The sequence below is a fragment of the Boleophthalmus pectinirostris genome, unplaced genomic scaffold (genome assembly GCF_026225935.1).
Source record: "Boleophthalmus pectinirostris isolate CB_2022bp ecotype Guang Dong unplaced genomic scaffold, ASM2622593v1 HiC_scaffold_14, whole genome shotgun sequence".
Taxonomy (NCBI): domain Eukaryota; kingdom Metazoa; phylum Chordata; class Actinopteri; order Gobiiformes; family Gobiidae; genus Boleophthalmus; species Boleophthalmus pectinirostris.
Genome location: NW_026571047.1, coordinates 23,537,483 through 23,559,104, shown reverse-complemented (window position 1 = coordinate 23,559,104; position 21,622 = coordinate 23,537,483). Strand labels below are relative to the sequence as shown.

Here is a 21,622-nt window from a genome sequence, read left to right as displayed (position 1 = left end):
TGGACTATAGAGCGCACCTGAACATAAGCCGCATCAACTCGATTTTAACAAAATGTTAAAATTGTACATATATAGGCCACAGCTGAATATAAGCCGCAGGTGTCCAATGTTCAAGAACGTTTTCAAGTTCGAGGCATCTGCTTTTATTGCCTCTAAGCTTTTGTCATCTTTTTGCATTGAGTCAGTTCGTCACGCTGCCCTCGCCAAAATCTCACCATCGACTCACTGATGTCGAGCTCACGTGCAGCAGCTCTGTTTCCTTCTTTGACAGCCACATTAGATGTCTTTAACTTAAAAGTTGCATCATCTGCATTTCTTCGTGTATTTCGTGTTTCTTCGTATGTGGGTTTGTGTATGAAGTGCAAAATAACTGTTCAAAACACAATCAAACAGCATCTTCCTTGGCGCATCACCCCCGTGCTCTACTGCTCCTGACTCCTGCAGAAAGAGCCTCTGTCCTGTCTTGTCTTCATGCAGGATTTCAGCAGATTTCAGACTCTCTCGGGGGTGGGGCTAGTTCTATCAATCAGGTCTGAGTGAATGTCCAGTTAATGAAGTTTGAGACGTTTCTTCTCGTCATTTGCGCATACGGGTAAGACGTATCCCTCTCACTAACGTTCATTTAGCATCATAACTTAGTTTATCATACGGCGATACACTATTTGAGTGCATTGACAATATCACTAGCTAGTGGAGCAACTTCACGTGAACCCTAGATCCATGTGTGAACCGCACAGATATCGGAGTTTTCTGCACTCAGGCTGCATGTATCCGCTGTGTTGTCAAACCATAGACCGTATATATGAATGAACAATGTGCCAAACAAAGAATCCGTCCATATGTTCGCCGCATCGTTTTATTAGCTGCAGGGTTCAAAGTATGAGAAAAAAGTAGCGGCTTATAGTCCGAAATTTATGGTATTTACTGATACCCGATATCAACTGAAAACAGCATTTATTTCTTTAAAACTAAATAAGAAAATATAAGATAAAATAAGACAAAAGTGATCCAAGCCTGTTATGTAGCTCTCAAGTAAATAAATAATAGCTTTGTATAAATAAAAATTCAAACATTCTTAGACTTTCTCAGCCAATTACGATCAGCAAATCATATTACATCAATGCCTTTGTTCAACCAGGATATCAGCTAAACCAATATTTGGAAGTCGATATCTAATCCAGACAGTTTTTCAGGACTGATTCCGATATCCAGTCCCATTATCTTATCAAAGTACTGTAAAACCTTTGTTCCTGCGGCAAAAAATTGTAAAAAGGGATTCAGAGAGCACACCACTCATCTGTTTGTTAAGTCTTGTCAACTAAAGTTTAAAGTTGATCTTAAGATTTTATTAGTTCTGTAGACAGCCAAACAAGTACATTTACCCGAAGCTCTGCAAAATCTTTTTACGTTTGTCTCGGAGGACTGTGACCATAGAAGACAATATTTTCCCAACTGTATTCTCAAGGACGACATTAAAAGAGAAATGTGTCTCTGTGTATGGAGTCAAGTTAAGTTAAATCATGATTTAAAAAGTTGCGCTAGTCTTTCTAAATTCAAGAAAATGTACAAGGATAAAATAATGGTGGACTACGTGACTAAGGAAAATGTTTAAAGTTAATGAAAGCACAAGAGAGATATTGTAACATGCATATGGCTTGTTGATTGGTGACTTGGTTTGATTTTTGGGATGGAGAACGATTATTAAATAAATGTTTAATGTTTTTGTGATCTGTGAAAGGAGCAGGGTTTATAAGATTTATCTTCTTCCTATTTGTTTTGTTCTTGCAGCAAAGACGACAAACATTTGTAGAAATATGTATTCATGTTAATTTTCAGATTTTTTGTTGTTGTTGTTCTCTTTAAATTGATGCCAATAAAATAATAGCATGAGCAATAAAAAAATAAATAAATAATCAGATCAGCGCCTCCCTAATACAAAGACAACTTGGATTTTTGTTCCAGTTTAAAGATTAAAAACAACCTCAAATCCAAACTCTTATCCCCTTGTGATCAGTAGTGGTAATGCGATCAGATTTCATTTGAAGTTAATCTTTTCGGTTTCTTACGCTGCCATTTTCTGTGTGATTTGTGCTCAGGTCTCCCTCTGAGGATCAACAGGAAGAGGAGTCCACATGGAGCAGGCTAATGAGACACAAACAGCAGACTTCCAGGTATGACCAGGTCTAAAGGGACCAGAGATCCTCCTGGGGCTATAATGACCCCAGTGTGCACAACATAAAACGTTAGTCATAGTACAAAAGGATTGAGTCAGTGAAGATCTATATGTGAAAACTGTAGAATGTCACGTAAAAAGGTTAGTTCTGCGTTAACAGCATAAAGTGTGTGGGTGGCATTGGCATTCATCGGGTCTATTATTCTCACCTCGCAGCAAGAAGGTCATGGGTTCCGGTTGTAGGCGATATTTTGTGTACTTTATACCGTTCAAAATATATGATATGTTGTTTTATATTTGGTAATTGCCATGGCAACAGTCCTAACTTTTCATCATTCGGAAATCAACATATAGGTTAACTTCCTGGGGCAGAATGGGGGCTTTCAGTAAGGACTTTGCATGTTCTTCCTGTGTTTGGGTGGGTTTCCTCTGGGTACTTTGGCTTTCCCCTCAACAACATGAAACAGGTTGAGCTTCTCCTGATCAGTCCTGGCTTAATATGTGCAGATGCAGATGGGTTCTGCAGATGGGCAAATGTGGAAGACAGATTTACCTTCAGGGATAGTAAAGTAGCTCAGCTTAAAGAGCCCATATTACGTTATGTTTAGGGGTGTAACGATATCCAAGTCTCACAATACGATATCGTCACGGTATGAACCTCACTGTACGATATTTATTGCGATATCTTGGGAAAGCTCACGATATGGTGGGGAGGCTCACGATTAGGGATGTAACAATATCCAAATCTCTTGGAACGATATTTTCACGATATACATCTCACAGTATGATATTTATTGTGATATTTTGCTAAAACTGTTAATATGCTACTTTTTCCTCTTAAAATTCCTTGACAAGATTTAATCCAAAGAACTAAGACTTAAAAGTGCTTAGAATTGTTATTTCTTCTTGTAGTCTGCACTGAAATGGAGCAAAGGATCATGGTCTATGTAGTTCCCTCTGTCTTTTTAGCTATTGCTGCATCATAACTCTTAATTTAAGGAAAGAGACTTGTAATTGTGATGGTCCACGATATCGTGAGAACTCTGACGATACGATATTATGATATTTCGGTTATTGTTACATCCCTAGTGATTTTCTGATCTATGTTATAAAATGCCTCCTCGCAAACAGACCTGGAGTTGTGTTTTTGTTTCACACATGTTTAACTCACAAACCCTGCATGTTTTTTCTCTTAAACAGAAAACAAACTCCATGCACCTTCACTCGAATCATTTGGATCACGTCAGCCCTGAAATTTCCAATTTCTACGAAACAAAACGTAAAACATACCTGTTAAGCTGAAAACTACAGCTTTGTGGAATCACAAGGTGGAACAGAGCGTTTTGAACTTTGGAGATGTAGACAGAATAATAATGCAGGATTACTCAAACATGTGTGAAGGAAACAAAACACAACTCCAGCAATGTTTTGGTTTTGGGGAGGAGGGAGTGGGGGGAGTGCCACAAACCGAAGCAGCCGTGGACTTGGAGTTAAATTGGGAAGACTGGGCGCTGATTGGACGAGGAGGAGGTGTGGTGAGCGATAAGGAGGAGTATTTAGAGTGAGGGATGAAGGCTGAGGAGCAGGTAAACTCTGGAGAAGCGGGGAGGTAGACTGGAGCGAAATTAGGTCTTCCAGGCAGAATTTACACTAGCTCCATTTCTATCAATACCTCTACTATTACTACTACTACCCAAAAAGTAGGTTATCAGTTTCTATTAGATTTCTTTTATCGCACTAGAGTTAGTTTTTGCTGTAAATAATTCTGTCCAGAGGTTGCTTAAAGGTCAAAAACATCACTTCAGTTTCAGATGCTGTTCTCACCTGGGGCCTTCAAAAGCTTTGGAGCCAACAGTGCAATGTAAAGCTGTTAATGAACCACTAAAACAAACAAACTCTCACTTTTAAATATTGCGTCAGAGTCGACCGCTGGGAACAGGCTGTGAAAAGACTCTTGTTTATGGAAAGTTTGGCTCTAAAGTGTAAAGTTAAGGCCAGGTGTAATTTTAACTGGTGTACATAAACACAGTGGGGGAAGTTGGTGTTTTGGGAGGAGAATCTTGCACAAAATGCCACTTTTAATGATTGGAAAGTGGGTTTTGGATGTGAAGTTGTAGCCTTGTATAACTGATAGCCTGTACAATGTCTTCCATAGAGCTCTAGAGATGTCAAAATTGTTCCATTAATCAATAATCATGAGTATTCAGGTCACAATATAGTCTTAAGCAGGGGAGTTTACAGGGAAGGACAAAGGGGTCTGTTGTCCCGGGCTTTACGGAGTCTTACGGGGGCCAGAGTTGGACCCTTTTCCTATTAATTTATATTGAAGGGGGTCCCATGTGACTCTTCTTACCACAGCCCGCTAAATTTCTGTCGACGGACCTGCTCGTAAGCACTACAATATTTTAAAAGACCATTTTAGAAGCAAAATTAAGTCAATTTCAATTCCATCTTTACTCCAAAAACATAACCCTGAATGTATTGTGTATTTTTATGTGGCTATTTACTGGTGACACTTTATAATAACAACACCTGAATTAGCCTTACAATAACATAAACAAAGACAGTCATGGGTTCATAATGAGGAAAATAATTTATTAATACTTACTAACTACTAAACAGTTAGAGTAATAATTAAAAGGTCCATATTACATTATTTTCTGATCTATGTTGTTTCCCCATCACAAACGGACCTGGAGTTGTGTTTTGTTTCATTCACACAAGTTTAACACAAATCCTGCATATTTAGTCAGAGCTCTTCTCTCAAACAGAAAACACTCTGTTCTACCTTGTGATGTCATTTGGTAATACAGGAAGTGCTCCACTGTGTTTTTAAACTCCCAACACCTTCACTAGAATCATTTGGATGATTTCAGCCCTGGAAATGCTCATCTCTGCTGAGCTAAAGATAACCTGTAGCTGTTAACTTGAAAACTACCACTACATGACATCACAAGGTGGAACAGAGGATTTTAAGCTTTAGAGATGTAGACAGACTAATAATAAAGGATTATTCAAACATGTGTAAATGAAACAAAACACAACAACAGGTATGTTTTTGAGGAGATACCGTATTTTTCGGACTATAAGTCGCAGTTTTTTTCATGGATGGTCCTGTGACTTATGTATTACAATTTTCACACCTCACAGCCGCGAGAGGGCGCTGTAGGCTCGTGTGCCAGTATCTACTACTCCTGTTACTCCTGTACCACTGTCACTTCAATCTACTGCGCATGTCTACTGCAGAAAGAGTCACTGTCCTGCAGCAAATAGTGAAATATGTAGCTGAGAACGGTAATCGAGCAGCAGGAAGAAAGTTTGGAGTGAGCAAGAAACTTATGAAAACCAGGAGGGTGCGTCATCTAACTTTCCTGGAAGTCATTGGATGGATCGACAAAGTCTGGACTTCAACTGAAACCATCCTGTCGGGATTCAGAAAGCTCTGTTTACCTCTGGAGGTCACGGAGTTGCTCAGAAGTGACACCGAGGATGAAGAATTCAATGGATTTAGTGATCTGGAGTGAGTGGAGTTGGTAAACTTGTTCTGTTCTGTTGTTTATGTTATAGTTTATCTGAAGAAAGGTTCATATGTGACGTTAACAGTCTGTTGTTCTCTGTTCTATTGTTTTTACTATAACTTGACTTTCAAGATAAAATGCCGGTTCCTGGTCTCTTATTTTATAAACTAAATTTCCCCCAAAAAGTGTGACTCATACTCCGGTGTGACTTATATATGTTGTATCTTCTTCATTACACATTTTTTGGCTGGTGCGATTTATACTCCGAAGCAACTTATAGTCTGAAAAAAACGGTAACATATGTAGGTAATATAAGACCTTTAAATTCCTGTCTTTGCCCCTACCTATGCACCTAGCTTTATCTCTCAAAAAACGGATGTGATTGCTTTAGACCTTTCTCCTAAATCCAACTAATTCTCTTATTTACCTTGACATAATCGTTAACACCAAAACACAAGTGAACAGATGGGCTTGTCCTCTTCTTGTTGTTTGTGTCTGTAGTGGAGTATTATGGGATGCAGGTCAGATAAAACCAGTACGATACAAAGACCCCGTTGTGATGGAAACCTGTTCAGGGACTAAAATAGCACCAAAAGACAACTGGAGGTTATCAGGAGACTGCAGTGAAAGAGGGGCGTATAAATCACTATAGGACCTTTGACATAGGCTTTTTATTACAGAGACACGTAATGTGAGCTGTGGAGTGGACTGGGAGAACTGCTAGAAATAGATAAGTCTATTCTGGTAATGTGATATTTTAAAGGTCCTATATTACTCAAAATTGACTCTTGTGTGCTTTGAGCCATGTTGAAATACTTGAAGTTGTGTTTTGTTTAAGTAATCCTGCATTATTAGTCTGTCTGCATTTCCAAAGCTCTAAATGATCAATTTAGTGGTAGTAGTGGTAGTTTTCATATTACTAGCTACCTTTTTACTTTTAATTCTGTAAAGATTGGTAATTCCAGGTCTGAAATTATCCAAATGATTCTAGTAAAGTTTTACCACATGACATCACAAGGTGGAACAGATTGTTTTCTGTTTCAGAGAAAAACTCTGCCTAAATATTCAGGGTTTGTGTGTTTAATGAAAGAAAACACAACTCCAGGTCTGTTTTTGATGAGGAAACAACATTATAACAGATATGAAAACAGCAGAATATAAAATGGAGAAATTAACATACACTCTAAGACTACAAAGGGAAAAATTCTATAAGTTTTGGGAAAAATTAATCCAGTTTGTATTCCTTTTTCTGGCTGATTTTGATTGACTTTTTGTAAATATACCAGGTAATGGGGTATGGATCCCCTGACTTCACCATTCTCACTGAATTTGTTTCTTGGAGGGTTGAAATGTCTGGTAAATGCTTCCAAGTTGGCCACCTCACATTGTTGTTAGTTGTTTGCTTTTTTTAAATCAGAAAAGGAATCTGATCTTTCTGAAATATCACAGAATGTAAAGATGCAAACCTTTTCACAATAAAAACATAAATGAAAACAGCAGAATATGTGTTTTGGCTTTTTTTTTTTTTTATGTTGGGAGAGTACTGTGGCAGAGTGGTTGATGTTTTCCAGAAGATGTCATTACCCCTAAAGTTATACTCAGAGTAATCAGTCTAAAACTAGTTGTGTATATGTAGTAGGGATGCAACGATATCCAAATCTCTCGGTACGATATTTTCGCGATATTTTAGAGAGGGTTATATAATTGTAGATAGGACACTTTTTTGCTTTTAAAATACCTTGACAAGATTTATTTATGAATTATTTCCATCCCAAAAGAAGAATTCAAGTAAAAAACATATTTCTTCATGTTGTTTGCACTGAAATGAATCATGGGATATGTAGTTCCTGATGTTCATAAGCTGTTGCTACTGTAAAACCATGCATTTAAGCAAAGAGACTTGTAATTCGATATATTGTGATGGTCCACGATATTATTGTGAGACTTTTGACAATACGATATCACGATATTTCGGTTATCGTTACATCCCTAATATGTAGTAGTATATGTCTTGGTTTTTAGTTCTTATGTATTTATTTGACAGGGATCAAACATAAACTGTATCAAAACAAATATGTCTGCTTATAAGGAAAAAAAGAAAGTAAAAATATCACAAAGATTGGCGGTTTTATTCCAGCCGCCTCAGATGAAAACCTAACCCTTAACCCTGATCTAAATGTGGACTACAACAGAACTAAAGCAGGTCTATACACAGCAAAAAGTATAGTGTTAAAATTGACTCTCACAGAATCAATTTTAACATTTTTTCAGAGTTTATATGAGTCCAATCTGTTCTAGAGTTCATTTAACATTTTTGGAAATGTTAATTAAGTAATACTGGACCAAAGTTCCTGTTTAACCCCGGAAGCCAGAGTTATTTTCACGTTTTGAGAGTAAACGGAAAACACTTTGTAGAGTTATCCTGATTTAGCTAAACAACACACAGAGGTGTTTTATTTTATTTTTACTTTATTTTAGTTCATTTAAGATGAAATTATGTACAAAACTGGTTCAAACTGGTCTTCTCTCACAAGAGTTGGAAGTGAATGGGAGGAGCCAAATTAACACTAAGAATTAGCACTAGAGGAAGTTGAATTAACCTCAACCACATCAACTCTGGCAAATAACCCCAAATGGAACCCCCATTTAACTTTCAAATAGTTAAAATAACACTCTTGGTGTTAAAAAAAACTCAGAAATATTTTACCCTAAAATTTTAACCCTCCAGTTTTTGCTGTGTATCAGGACAAAACATGAGCCCAAAAAAATAACACAAACGAGTCGATTTAGTTTTGCAATTGATCATTTTTATCTTTATTTTTTTTATTTTCTCAAGTGCGATCATAAAAAGCCTCCATGCTTACACCAGAGACTAAACCTTAAATACTAAAAGTTGATCTAGAGATGTTTGATTGGTAGATAGTAGTCAATAACAACGGTGTTTAAATACATGCACTCATCAGATATTTACAAAGCATCCATTTAAAACAGCTCCTTGAAAAATAATGTACAAAAAATAAAAACATGTCATTAAGTTATTTTAGTCACTTACAGTCATAACAGTCCCATGTCTTTCGATTCAGTGTCAGGTATAATATTTGACTTTAGCTAATTATAACTTTTCTTTCAATTTCTAATCTTAAAAAAATATTAGAAAGCCACTATAATATTACAAACAAAACATTTATATTGGCACAATTAGAAAATTTGATTTAAAGGTGCTCTATGTAACTTTTCTGATGAAGTTTTCTATTATTACTGTTGACAGGGTTGCCTCTCCACAGATCTGACCTGTAACTCCAATGAGTTTAATGCCATACTTTAAATCACTACAGGTAAAGCAACAACATCTCCATGGCCGTGGGAGATGAAGTACACAATTTTGTTGCTTAAGTATAAGTGCAGATACAGGGGCAAAAGGTTACTCGAGTAAAAGTAAAACTATCACAGGAAAAATTTATGTATTTAAGTATTTAAGTACCTGTTTAAAAATATACTTTAAGAGTAAAAAGTACAAGTATTTTGTTGAGATTTCTAGAACTATCAAAGCATGAAGGCCCATCCACACTAGTACGTATTCGAGTTGTTTTCATTGTGCATGCAGTGTTCGTCCACACTAATCCGATGGAAAATGGTTCTAGAGACGGAAGGATCTGGTACCGGTAACTCCCACAAAACGTTGATATACTGACATAGGAGCTCTAGTTGAGTCCTTATTGGACCACATCACTGGAACTTGTGCCTTCCTGATTCGCTGATTTTGTGATATCGGCCATGTGACACTATTGCGGAAAACAGTTTAAACAAACCAGGACAAACGGGAAACAGTGGAGCTAGAACTACTTAATCATCCTCGGCTCGAAATCAGCTGCTGCAACTTCAGACACGGTGCTAGACTTCCTTGTTTTTACCACCCACGTGACAGCGTAACGATTCAATTGATTCAATGGATTTCTTAATTTTTTTCTAGCTGTTTTTGTTTGATTGATTTGGTTTGCTCAGAGTTGGGATGTTAACTCAAAGTAAATGTGCTAAAAATAAATCTCAGAATAAATTTCAGCAGGTCTCACACTGTAAAGAAAAATATTCTTTTCAGTCCAGATCTAAAATGTAGTAGAGGATAAAGTAAAGGAAGCTGCTCTCAAATATAGTGAAGTAAAAGTATAAAATATCCACTGTAAAAATACTTAAGTAAAGTACAGATACCTAAAATTGTACTCAAGTATTGTACTTTTATTTTTTTGCTTCATTACTTTCAAACACTGCTTCATGGAGACAAGCAGGCAGCCTCCATCACAACATTTACATAGAGCACCTTTAAAGTACAAGTAGGAAAAATCCTGTTGAAATATTCCTCTTCCTTTTCACTCAGACAAAGAGTTTCCTATATTTAAAAAAAGCATTGGTTATTTTTATGTTTTTGATAATACAAGAAGCAAAATTGCCCCAAACGGACACATAAAGTGATCTGATTGAAACCTTATATATTATTTACTGTACAGAATTGTGGGCTGCTTGTTTTAGAGTTTGAGCATAGACTGTATATATATAAATGGACATCGCTAAAGCGTTCCCCACTGCGTTAAAAATAGGAAGTGAGCATGGGTACGCTTCCGGCTCCATCGACTCTGGCTCCAATTGACTTTGTACTGAGAAACCGTTACCCCTCTCTCCGTAACTGCTGCTGCCAGGCTCCTCATTTTGGTCTTAAAATGTTCATATTAAGGCCACTCTATTTGCTATTTTGTCTATAAGTCAATACCTATTCCTTATATGGAACTACACTCCAAATTCCCCCCATAACTGCAGCTTCTGTGAGCTTCATTTGACTGGAGCCGAACACTCTGGGTGACGTCACATTCACTTAGTCCACTTCTTTATACAGTCTATGAGTTTGAGGCAGCAAATTAAGACAATGAAGGGCCAACGTAGTCTTCTGTTTTACATATTGTGAAACAATAAGAATAACATTTTTTACTTCTTTTCACGTAGCAACCGTTTTTCTTCAGTGTCGTCAGCTTCCTTCATTTGTCCATGAATTAACAAAGTCTTAGTAGTAGCGTCAACTCAGTGCATTGAATCCCGTTAACAACATAAATAACATATGCTGTATTCGGGGCATAATCCAGCCGTCAGTAGTCGTCCCAAAAAATGTAAAATATATAAATACGTGAGGAAAATATAGGGTTTTAAGATTAAAGTTTACCACTGGGTCGTCCTGTGTAGACCATTTCCCTGTAAGAAAAATAAATACATGTTATTCTTTCAGTGATGACGAGTTTTTGTGAGTGATATCACCTAGAAAACTAAAATATCATGACCCAAATGTCCCAGAATCAAGCAAGAAGATAAAGAAATTTTAGCTGAAATTGGAAGTGAAATAGTTAATAGTCCATGGCGATGTTATTGCTTTGTCTGGAATGTTTCACAGTATTAAACCTTTTTATTTTCACAGAGACCAAACCAGACCAAGTTACAATCAGATCTGTGGAGAGGCGACCCCGCTCACAGTCAGAACGCCTGATTTTCTAGGTGTTTTTAAGCTATAAAACCACCTGTAATTGAATAAATTTAAGGCAGAGCTTTTTAATGTCATACTGCGGAACATTCCAGGCAGAGCAATGACATATCCATAGAAAAAAGCAGCTGACAGACCTCTAACCAAAAAGTTCCATAGTGCACCTTTAAATATTTATTCATTTTAGCATGACTTGGCGAAAAAACAAACACATAAAGACAAAATTGGACAGGAAGTAGTGACGCTAACAGTGAGGTTGCTAGGCGCTGCTGTGTACAGAGCTGGATTGCGTAGATTGTGGCAGTGGAAAAAGTGGAAATCATTAGATAAAAGAGAGAGAGTTTTTCTATTGTGACGTACGCTGGTGCCATTGGTGTGTGTGTGGGCTGTGGTGGTCCCGTTGGCCGCCTGAGTGGAGGGAGTGCTCTGTCCGCTGCTGCCTGCAGAGGGCGCTATGGCTCGGGGAATAGCTTCTGGCGCGCGCTGTGTGGAGTTTATTAATGCATTTGGTCATTTGTCAGAAGTGGATGGATATGGGATTGTTCATACTTCCTGTGGTATACGTATGAATATCTTTAAAGGTCCAATATTACACAAAATTGATTCTTGTGAGCTTTAATCCATGTTATAATGTTGTTACCTCCTCAAAAACATACCTGGAGTTGTGTTTTGATTCATTAACATGTTTGAGTAACTATTTATTATTAGTTTGCCTACATTTCCAAAGCTCAAAATGTTCAGGAAGCAGTAGTTTTCATGTTACTACCGATTGACAGTTCCAGGTCTGATCCAAACGATTCTAGTGAAGGTGTATGGAGTTTAAAAACACAGTGGAGAACTCCCTGTATTACAACATGACATCACAAGGTGGAACAGAAAGTTTTCTGTTTGAGAGAAGCACTCTTCCTCTCTAAATATGCAGGTTTGTGTGTTAAACTTGTGTGAATGAAACAAAACACAACTCCAGGTCTGTTTGTGATGAGGAAACATTGTAAAATAGGCCAGAAAATAGTGTAATATGGGCCCTTTAATACAGTTGGGGGAAGTTATAATTCATGTTGGCAAAGAACAATGTCATCAACAGGGAAAACTGGCTCTTGTCCCCATCTGAGATTATGACTTCATGCATGCACTATAATCAGTGGTGGAATGTATCAGTGTTAAAGTAGTAAAGTACTAGTCAGGCTGGTGCCACATAAGGCCTCCGTTCAATTTAATTTCTCTCCAGTGACTAGGTCAGGAATTGGAATACACTAGACGGTTTGCAAGAACCCCGGAAATTGTAGACTGCGCACCGACCAATCAGTGAAGAGCTGTGTGAAGACAAAACATGGATGTAGACGAAGACATACATTCTGTGTTGACAACAGTTCCCAAGATCGAGGATTTAAAACCGAAACAAAGAGAATGTTTGGTGAATTTTATCAAGAGGAAAGACATTATTGCCCTTCTTCCTACAGGATTTGGCGCATTGCATACATCACGACCAAATAGCAGCGATTGATTAAATAAAAAAGTACCCGCCTAGCATCGAGCGACTGAATCCTAATGCTGCGAGGTCAAACGGTTTCCACAAAGTGAAACCAGCTGATGAATCAGGCTAGTCAAGTACTGTACTTAAGTCAAAGTTTAAGGTATCTATGCTTTATTTAAATACATTTTCAAGTGAATAATTTTTACTTTTACTTCACTATATTTGAGAGAAAGTATCAGTACTTTCTACTCCACTACATTTTTGATTAGTACTAAAAAATAGTTAAAAAAAAAATTGTTTGAGCAAAAAAAACAAAACAAAACCTGAGTCAGTTGTTTCTTTTTTTTTTAAACAAATTCAGCGCAAATCTGTATCAAAATCACTACGTTTGAAGTGTTTCTATTCAAACGCAAAATACTTTTAACTTTTACTCTTTAGGTACATTTTAAACGGGTACTTAAGTAGATTTTTTTCATGTGATATTTTTACTTTTACTTCAGTATTTTTTGCTTGAGTATCTGTACGTTTACTTAGCTAACAAAACTGAGTACTTCATCCACCACTGACTATACTTTATGACATCATGTTCTATCATTTGAATACAAGTATTATGAAAAAAACAAAAAGCAAAGGTCATATACCGATGGTTATCTTGATTTTAACAACTACGCAACTAATTTGAATAACCTACTTTGCATTTCTTTTCTACTGTCGCAGTATGAGCATTTATCTTTTCATACGAGCTTGTGAGTTTCCAAATACATTCAAATATCTGTGTATGTTTAACCAAATCATGTTTATGGACTCACATTTGCTGCTGCCTTGGTGATGAGGGCCAGTTCTGTTGGCTGGTAGACCGAAGCACGCAGCTGTCCGGTGTAGCCGCTATAGGGAGACACCGGTTTGCCTAAAAAAGAAAGACAAGAAAATAGTTAACAGAAAATGGTTGAAAATGCAATTAATCCGCATTATAATATTGTTTTGTTGTATGAAAACAAACGTTATTCATTCAGGAACGTCACTTTTGGATTAAAGGTGCTCCGTGTAACTTTTGTGGTGGATGGTTTGCCACTTGCTTGTTTCCATGGAGATGATAGTGCTTTGCCGTGAATGTTCCATAGTATGACATTAAACTTTAATCTTACATTTAATACAGTTACAGGTGTTTTTATTGCTTACAAGTTCAATGAAAAACATGTATTCAAACTGTAAGCAATGTAACGTCTCCACAGATCTGACCCGTAACGTGACCTGGTGGACTTGCTTGTCTGTTGTAGAAATAGACATGTTTAATGTAATACTGTGAAACATGTCAAGCAAAGCAAAATCATTTCCATGGCAACAGGTAGGTGATGTACTTTCACAAAAAAAAGTTGAAGTGGGTACAAAGATTGAGGTGGGTACAAAGATTGAGGTGGGTACAAAGGACTGTGCTTGTTTGTAATCTGGAACAGTATCTGATAAAATCCAAGGAGAAATTTTTACTTTAAACCAAACTAAGCAGTGACATTTTGCTAAAAGGTTTGCATGAGAAATTATTAAATGTTATATATTATGCAAAAATGACTCTTGTGAGCTTTAAGCCATGTGAAAATGTTGTTATCCCCTCAAAAACAGACCTGGAATTTTACAATGTTTGAGTAATCCTGGTCTACTAGTCTGTCTACACCTCCAAACTCAAAATGCTCTGTTACACCCATAGACCGTATATATGAGTAACTATATAACTAACGCTGTAGCCGCCTCATGCCAAATAGGAAGTTCTCCAGGAGGCTCTTCTGGCTCCTTCTGACCCTGGCTCCAATGGACTTACATTAGGATCTTGTCACCCCTCTCTCTGTACCTGCTGCAGTGAGCCTCGTCATTTTGGTCTTAAAATATTCGTATTAATCCGCTCTACATGATCCTGAAATTTTTTTTTTTCGCCATTTTGTCCATCAAAAAGAATCCTATTCATAACATAAAGCCTGGCTCCAGATTCGCTCCTGTAAACGTGAGCATCATGAGCCTCATTTGAATGACGCTGAACGCTGTGGGTGACGTCACACTCGCTTAGTCCATTTCTTTTATACAGTCTATGGATCCATAATGAAGCAGTAGTTTTCAAGTTAACAGCCACCTTTGCCTTTTGTTCATAAGAAAATGGCAATTCCAGGGCTGAAATAATTCAAATGATTCTAGAGAATGTGTATAGAGTTTAAAAACACAGTGGAGTACTTCCTTACCACATGACATCACCAGGTGGAACAGAGTGTTTTCAGTTTGAGAGAAGAACACAACCTAAATATGCAGGATTTATTGTGTTAAACATGTGAGAACGAAACAAAACACAACTCCAGGTCTGTTTATGATGCAGAAACAACATTATAACATAGAATACGAGCCCTTTAAATAAAACATAATAGTCAGTAGTGGGTTTAGTTCAGATATAGTCCTGTTGAGTCCTTTTATATTACAAATGTATAAAAAGACTTGGGTATTTACATCAATGAATTATGGTGTATTTTTTTTCAGTCACTCAATATGAAATCTCATGCTCATTTAAGGAGCCCTCTTCACTAAAAATAGAAGCTTTATTGATCCAGCTGTAACTTGAAGTCTGTTGTGTAAATACAGTGCACTTAAGCCTCGCGCTGTGGTCAGCTCTCACTGGAGTGGTTATGGGTGAATGGTGGGTTGGAAAGACAAGAGGTTTTGTATTTTTGTATTTTGTATACAGAGGTTCCAGTGCTATGGTGTATTAGGGCCACATAGAGACAAAGATGAAGAAATTTCAGAATGGATTTTTGAGTTTAAAGGTCTATATTCCACAAAATTGACTCTTGAGAAATGTTTGTGTTGTTATAATGTTGTTACCTCTTCAAAAACAGACCTGGAGTTGTTTTGTTTCATTCACACATGTTTGAGTAACCCTTATTAGTCTATTATATTAGTATATCTGCATCTCCAAAGCTTTGAATGCTCTGTTCCACCTTGTGATGTCATGACGTGTTAGATTTCAAGTTAACAGCTACCTTTTACGTTTTGTTTTAGTAGCAATTGGCGATTACAGCGTTGAAATTACCCAAATGATTCTAGTGAAGGTCTATGGAGTTTGGAAATACAGTAGAGCACTTCCTGTATTACTACACGACATCACAAGGTGGAAGAGAGTTTTTTTTCTGTTTGAGAGAAGACCTCACAAATATGCAGATTTGTGTTAAACATATGAGAACGAAACAAAACACAACTCCAGGTATGTTTGTGATGAGGAAACGACATTGTAACAGATCAGAAACATAATACGGACCTTTAAATTCCCAATTGCGACTCAGACGTGTCAATTACCATGGAGAAATGAAGAGTATTTTAAGATTAAGGTCATTTCTGAGTTCAGTTTGTGTAGCAGTTATAACTTTTAGATGACAACAAATTCAGGATATCTACGTAACTAGGTAGCTATTACAACTACAGTAGCAAATTTAACTCTCAAAAACAACAATAAATTTAACAACATCCAAGATTTTATAGAGGCTAACAAAATTGTGAATATACTACTTTTTCCATTTAAAATGCCTTAACTTTGATCATAACACAAAGAACCAAGATTGAACCAACAGTGTTTTTTCATGTATTCTGCACTGAAACAGAGCAAAGGATCATGGTCTATGTAGTTTCTTCTGTTTATTTATTGTTGGTTTGATTGCATTAGGTCTAAATATTTTTAACCTTATTACTACTGAAAAAAATGCAGTACTTGAGTCTAACTGTCCCGCCCACGCCTGCCGTCTCTGTCTCTGTTGTGCTCCCCTCGTTAGTGTCACCGAGCTAACGAGCACCAGGAGCATCACTCATAGTCTGTTTGCAACTGTCTCCGTGGCAACAGGCGTGGCCACCGTCCCCATAGAAACAGGGAAGTTAAAATGAAACGGGGTCATTAATCTAAATTTACTTGAATGAATTTGTAGTTGTAGAGATAAAATACTTTGTTTTGTATTGTATATTACATAAAATTGACTCTTATGTTATATGTTTTTACCTCATTAGAAACGTGGCTAGAGTTTCATGTTTTGCGTTGTGTTTTGTTTCATTCACACATGCTTGAGTAACCCTTGAGTAACCTATTAATCTGTCTACATCACCCAAAATGCTCTGTCCCACCTTGTGATGTCATGAAGCGGTAGTTTTCAAGTTAACAGCTACATTTGACCTTTAGTACATTAGAAACTGGTAATTCCTGAGCATTTTATTGTCACTATACACATGCACAATGAGATTAAATGCAACTCATTCTCCAGTGCAGACATGTACGTTGGAAATTTACAAAAAGAATAGAATAAAAAAATACCGTATTTTCCTCACTATAGGGCGCTCTGGATTATAATGCGTACTGTCCTTGAATGGTCTATTTTTGAACTTTTTTCACAAATAAAACGCACTGGACTTTAAACGAAACACAACAGTTGGATGGGTCAGTCAGACTTTGTTTGTCGCGTTCACGGTGACTCTGGGCTTTGTTCAGTTGTGGCGTGTAGGGAGGGTGCTGTCTGGGACCGCTGGATTATTGGCGTGTTCGCGGTGACTCAGTTGTTCACTTGTGTCTAGAAGTGACACACTGCACTCGCTTTTTCGGTTTGTTCCTAGATTCGATTCCTCATCGACGTGGAGTGATGACTGTGTCTGCGGGTGTTTTTCGCTGTGCGGTCGCTGTCTGCTCCGTGTGTGTTTGCGTGTTCTGCGGGTGGTGCGGCTTTGTAGTTTACTGAAGTCATGCTGGGACACCCGAGTGGATTCGTGTATATGGTGCTTTGGATTGTGGGGCGCGCAGTCGTTCTTTGATGGGGTTGAAGACTTTTGAGTGTGCCCAATAGTGCAGAAAATATGGTAAGTAAGTAGCACTAGCGCAAGACATAAAAAAAATAATAGAGGGTGGTGGCGTGAGGTATGCAGTACTAATTATATACACAGAGTTCCTATATACAGGGTGATATTGCACATTATCTATACAAGTTATAGCACAATTATCTTGCTTGGTGTATATATTACAGTAGAGGTTTCCTGGGCTGGGACACTTAAGACTACAAAACTCAGTCAAGATATTGCACTGTATCATGATTGAAATGATTCTAGTGAAGGTGTATGAAGTTTAAAAACACAATAGAGCACTTCCTGTATTACCATGACATCACAAGGTGGAACAGAGAAGAACCAAGCCTAAATATGGCCCTATAATAGGTAGCTTCAGTAATTTCAATGGTTAAAAGTCCTCAAAATTTCACCTATATGCATTAAGCTGAAACCCATGCATAGCAATTTTACTTGTACTTCCAATTATGTATCTTACCCATTTTGTATGTTTTAAAAATGATTATACTCAAAATAATGTATACCCTATTTAGTAAAACCTTGGGGTATGAATCTTATGAACTTCCAGCGTCCCTTTTTAAAAATCGAAACTGTGTTGCTAAACTGAAGTCACTGTAAACATCTGTATTTTGTAACAGCAGCATTAAATTCTGCAGTGTCAACAATAGTCCACACACAAGACGCAGTGGCGGACATTTTGAGTCACTTACAAAAGCTGATGTGGCTTCAGGATCTAATTTCTTCATTACATTAGATGCTTTACATAACGGACAGATCGATACTTTAACATGGGCAGAATAATAGTAGATTCAGAGGTTTTCTATAAAGGCCATATGTATTTTCTTTGTGTGTATGATGCTAAACCCAAGGGCAAACATACAAACAAATACAAAATACAAATTTTTCTTTCTTTCTGAAATGCATGGTAAATGTGGATATCTTTCTGTTTTTGGGGGTTGAACTAGAACTTAAAAATTACCTGTTTTTTGATACCTATTGCTGTGTTAATATCGTATTTTTTCTTTTTTATAAGGTTGATGTCTTTTGTGGATTGTCCCTGATCACATAAATAAATTCAAATACAGAATCTGAAAAAAAAAATCTGATTCTGTACCAAATTATTTCGATTCTAGTAGTACCTTAGTAGTACCTGTTACTGCACTTGAACTTGTGTGTTGTAACACTGGAATTTACCCATTGTGGGACAAATTAATTATTATATCCTGATCCTGTATAACTTGGTCATTTATATCTCAGTATTCTCTCAAATCCTAATACTACTATATGTTTTTTAAATATGCACTTTGAAATAATTCTTGATGCTAAAAAGATAAGTCTTGATTCTAATGGCAACCACAATACTTTTTGAAATTTATAGTTGATATAGTTTGCTCAGCTTTTAACCTAAGTCCATCTTAAAATGCCAAAACTAGAACTGTCTTCCTTTGTCTCACTCGTTTACGTCACAAAATCTGAAGAGATTTGGAAACATGTGGATGATAACTTCCTTTGGGCTCTGAGAAAATCTAGGAAAACTGAGAAACTGACTCTTTCTTCATCTAGATGTCATTGTATTCTTTCTTTTATTCTTTGGCAGGTTGTGAAGAGCGCTGCTGCTGAATCCACGGTTTTATCAAATCTGTGTATCATTCGTTCATTCGTTTTTCAGTATAAAACAAAAAATAAGAAAACGAAAAAACAACTGTTTTCTTCATTATTTGTCTCCAAAACCAAAATGAAAAAACAGATAACGATTTGTTTTTCAGTTTTCGATTTTGTGTTTAAATGAAGAATGGAAAATAAGGATAACAGCCCGTTTCCCGTTTACGTGACTTCCGTGACTACAATGCCAGACATTTGCATCGCATACGGACTGAACCAAAAAATAATAAAAAATACGGACTGAACCAGAACTGATCCAGGTCCAGAACTAGAGCGGGGCCAGAGCGGACTCTGAGTTTTGACTCCGAGCCTCAGCTTCGAGCTCCAGCCCACCTGTGGACTCTGAACCTCTAGTCTGGTCTCGGTCTGGTCCTGGTCTGGTCCTGGACCTGGATCAGTCCTGGTTCAGACCGTATGCAGCGCAAAAGTTCGGCATTGCAGTCACTGAAGTCACATATCTGTTTTTTCCATTCTTCATTTAAACACAAAATCGAAAACTGAAAAAACTAATCATTATCTGTTTTTTCATTTATGTTTTGGAGACAAATAATGAATATGTTTTTTTTTCGTTTTCTGATTTTTGGTTTTATATTGAAAAACAAATGAATGAATGATATACGGATTTTCTCACATGCCCAGTGTCGGTAACTACACAGGAAATCGTCTTCTGCATATTTCCAACGTCTTCTGGTATGCATGAATAGAGGTTAGTGACCCATTAAAACCACTACCTGTGTAACATACCATGACTGGGTTCGTCCATGGAGAAGGCCTTGTTCTCCATAAACATATTCTGAGAGCTCTGTTCCTTCAGGATGGTCTCGTAGCCCACTGCTCTGTTCTGATACGTGTCCTGTGCAATTCCTTGCTCCTCCTCCTCTTCACCGGTCAAACAGCAGATTTCAGGGATGGTATGAACTATCAAAAACACCCACGCATTCGCCACTAGCGCTATGGCCAAGGTTGGATCGTCCCAAGTTGGTCCCCCTGTTCTTTCATTGCCGAAAACGTACATCACAATCCACGCAATCCAAATGAAGATTGACAGCAGGGTCGCAATCACGATACTCGCCCCTTCCACCTTCCATTGTTTGTGTTTCCCACACATGATCACCAAACTTGCCACGAAAGATGCCAAAATCAGCGTCATAACATAAATCAAGGCCATCACAAAATCTTGGTTCGCAATGTTGCATGGAGTCGGAGTTGCCGTCACAGTTTGCGTTATGTTTAGCAGCACAAATGGGTTACGGACGATTGTGATGATTAGCCATTCTGTGTTGATGATAACTTCGACTAACCATAGACCCAGCATACCCAGACATAGCACCCAAGATGGCGGAGCAGAATTGCGTCGTACAAGGAAATTCAACCTCACGGACTGCATTAGCAAGCAAGCGAAGCATCCAGCGAAAAGCACGCCGAATAGAAACCTCCTTGACGCACAAGTCGCAAAATCTTTCCCGACGATGAAAGCGAAAGTCAGGCAAAATAGTCCACATGTTGAGATCAAAAAGAAGGCGTGGAGAGCTATGGAGCTACGTCGGTTTTTGTCTTGGGTAAAAGGGATGCTAGCGAGGAGTGATATGAATAAAACGAAAGAGAAAACGATGCCAGCTGCCGCAAACGCTTCAAGCACAATGCCCCAGACTGCGTTCAAATCACACAGATAGTAGTAGAGAGAGTCCACGTTGGAGCCACAGCCACGAGGGACAGAGGAGTTGGTCGACATGGTTCAGATGGATGGATGGATGGATGGAGGTAGACCTGGAGAATAGAGAAAAAAAAAAAAAGGTTGAGAATGTATATTTTCGGTTGGGCTTTTGGGTTTCAATTGACACCAAATTTATTCAAGTGGTTTAAAGTGACTATATTACTCTTTTTTCTGATCTATAATGTTGTTTCCTCATCAAAAACATACCTGGAGTTGTGTTTTGTTTCATTCACTAAAGTTTAACTCCTGCGTATTTGTATTTTTAAGCTCCTTACACCTTCACTAGGATTATTTCAGCCATGGAATTGCTAATCTCTACTAAACCAAAGGTAAAAGGTGCATGTTAACTTGAAAACTACCACTACATGACATCACAAGGTGGAATGGAGCACTTTGAGCTTTTTAGATGTACAACATGGCCTAAAGCAAGTCAATTTTTCGTAATATAGCACCTTTAATAAAGCGTGAACAAAGACTAAAATGAATTGTATGTAGCCTCCCTGCGCTCTTACAGTTTGAAAAAAAGGTGTTTCAATCACAGCTCAACCTGAGTTGCCAGAACCTAAAACTGCAAATAATATGCACATACTCCTTTTTCTCAATATGGACAATAGGGGTGTGCAAAAACAATGAAATATCGATATATCGTATCGTTTAATGTCATGATACAGTATCGATATCGTGGGCTGCTGTATTGATATATCGCCAAGAGTATTTT

The 21,622-nt window shown here is 37.5% G+C and overlaps 1 protein-coding gene across 3 annotated transcripts in view; it reads right to left on the bottom strand.

The window, feature by feature from the left end:
- Positions 1–8,534: 8,534 nt before the first annotated feature.
- gprc5c (G protein-coupled receptor, class C, group 5, member C) overlaps positions 8,535–21,622 on the bottom strand; it is a 31,470-nt gene continuing 18,382 nt past the window's right edge. For 2 of the 3 annotated variants that reach the window (XM_055150613.1, XM_020925066.2), the window contains exons 2-5: positions 19,935–20,957; positions 13,493–13,590; positions 11,570–11,692; positions 8,535–10,926 (exon numbers count right to left, since the gene is read on the bottom strand). In XM_055150613.1, coding sequence (XP_055006588.1) covers positions 10,894–10,926; positions 11,570–11,692; positions 13,493–13,590; positions 19,935–20,922 — 1,242 coding nt within the window. In that variant the 5' untranslated portion in view covers positions 20,923–20,957 and the 3' untranslated portion in view covers positions 8,535–10,893. The remainder of the gene's footprint in view (positions 10,927–11,569; positions 11,693–13,492; positions 13,591–19,934; positions 20,958–21,622) is intronic. The other variant, XM_020925067.2, reaches the window with a different exon arrangement.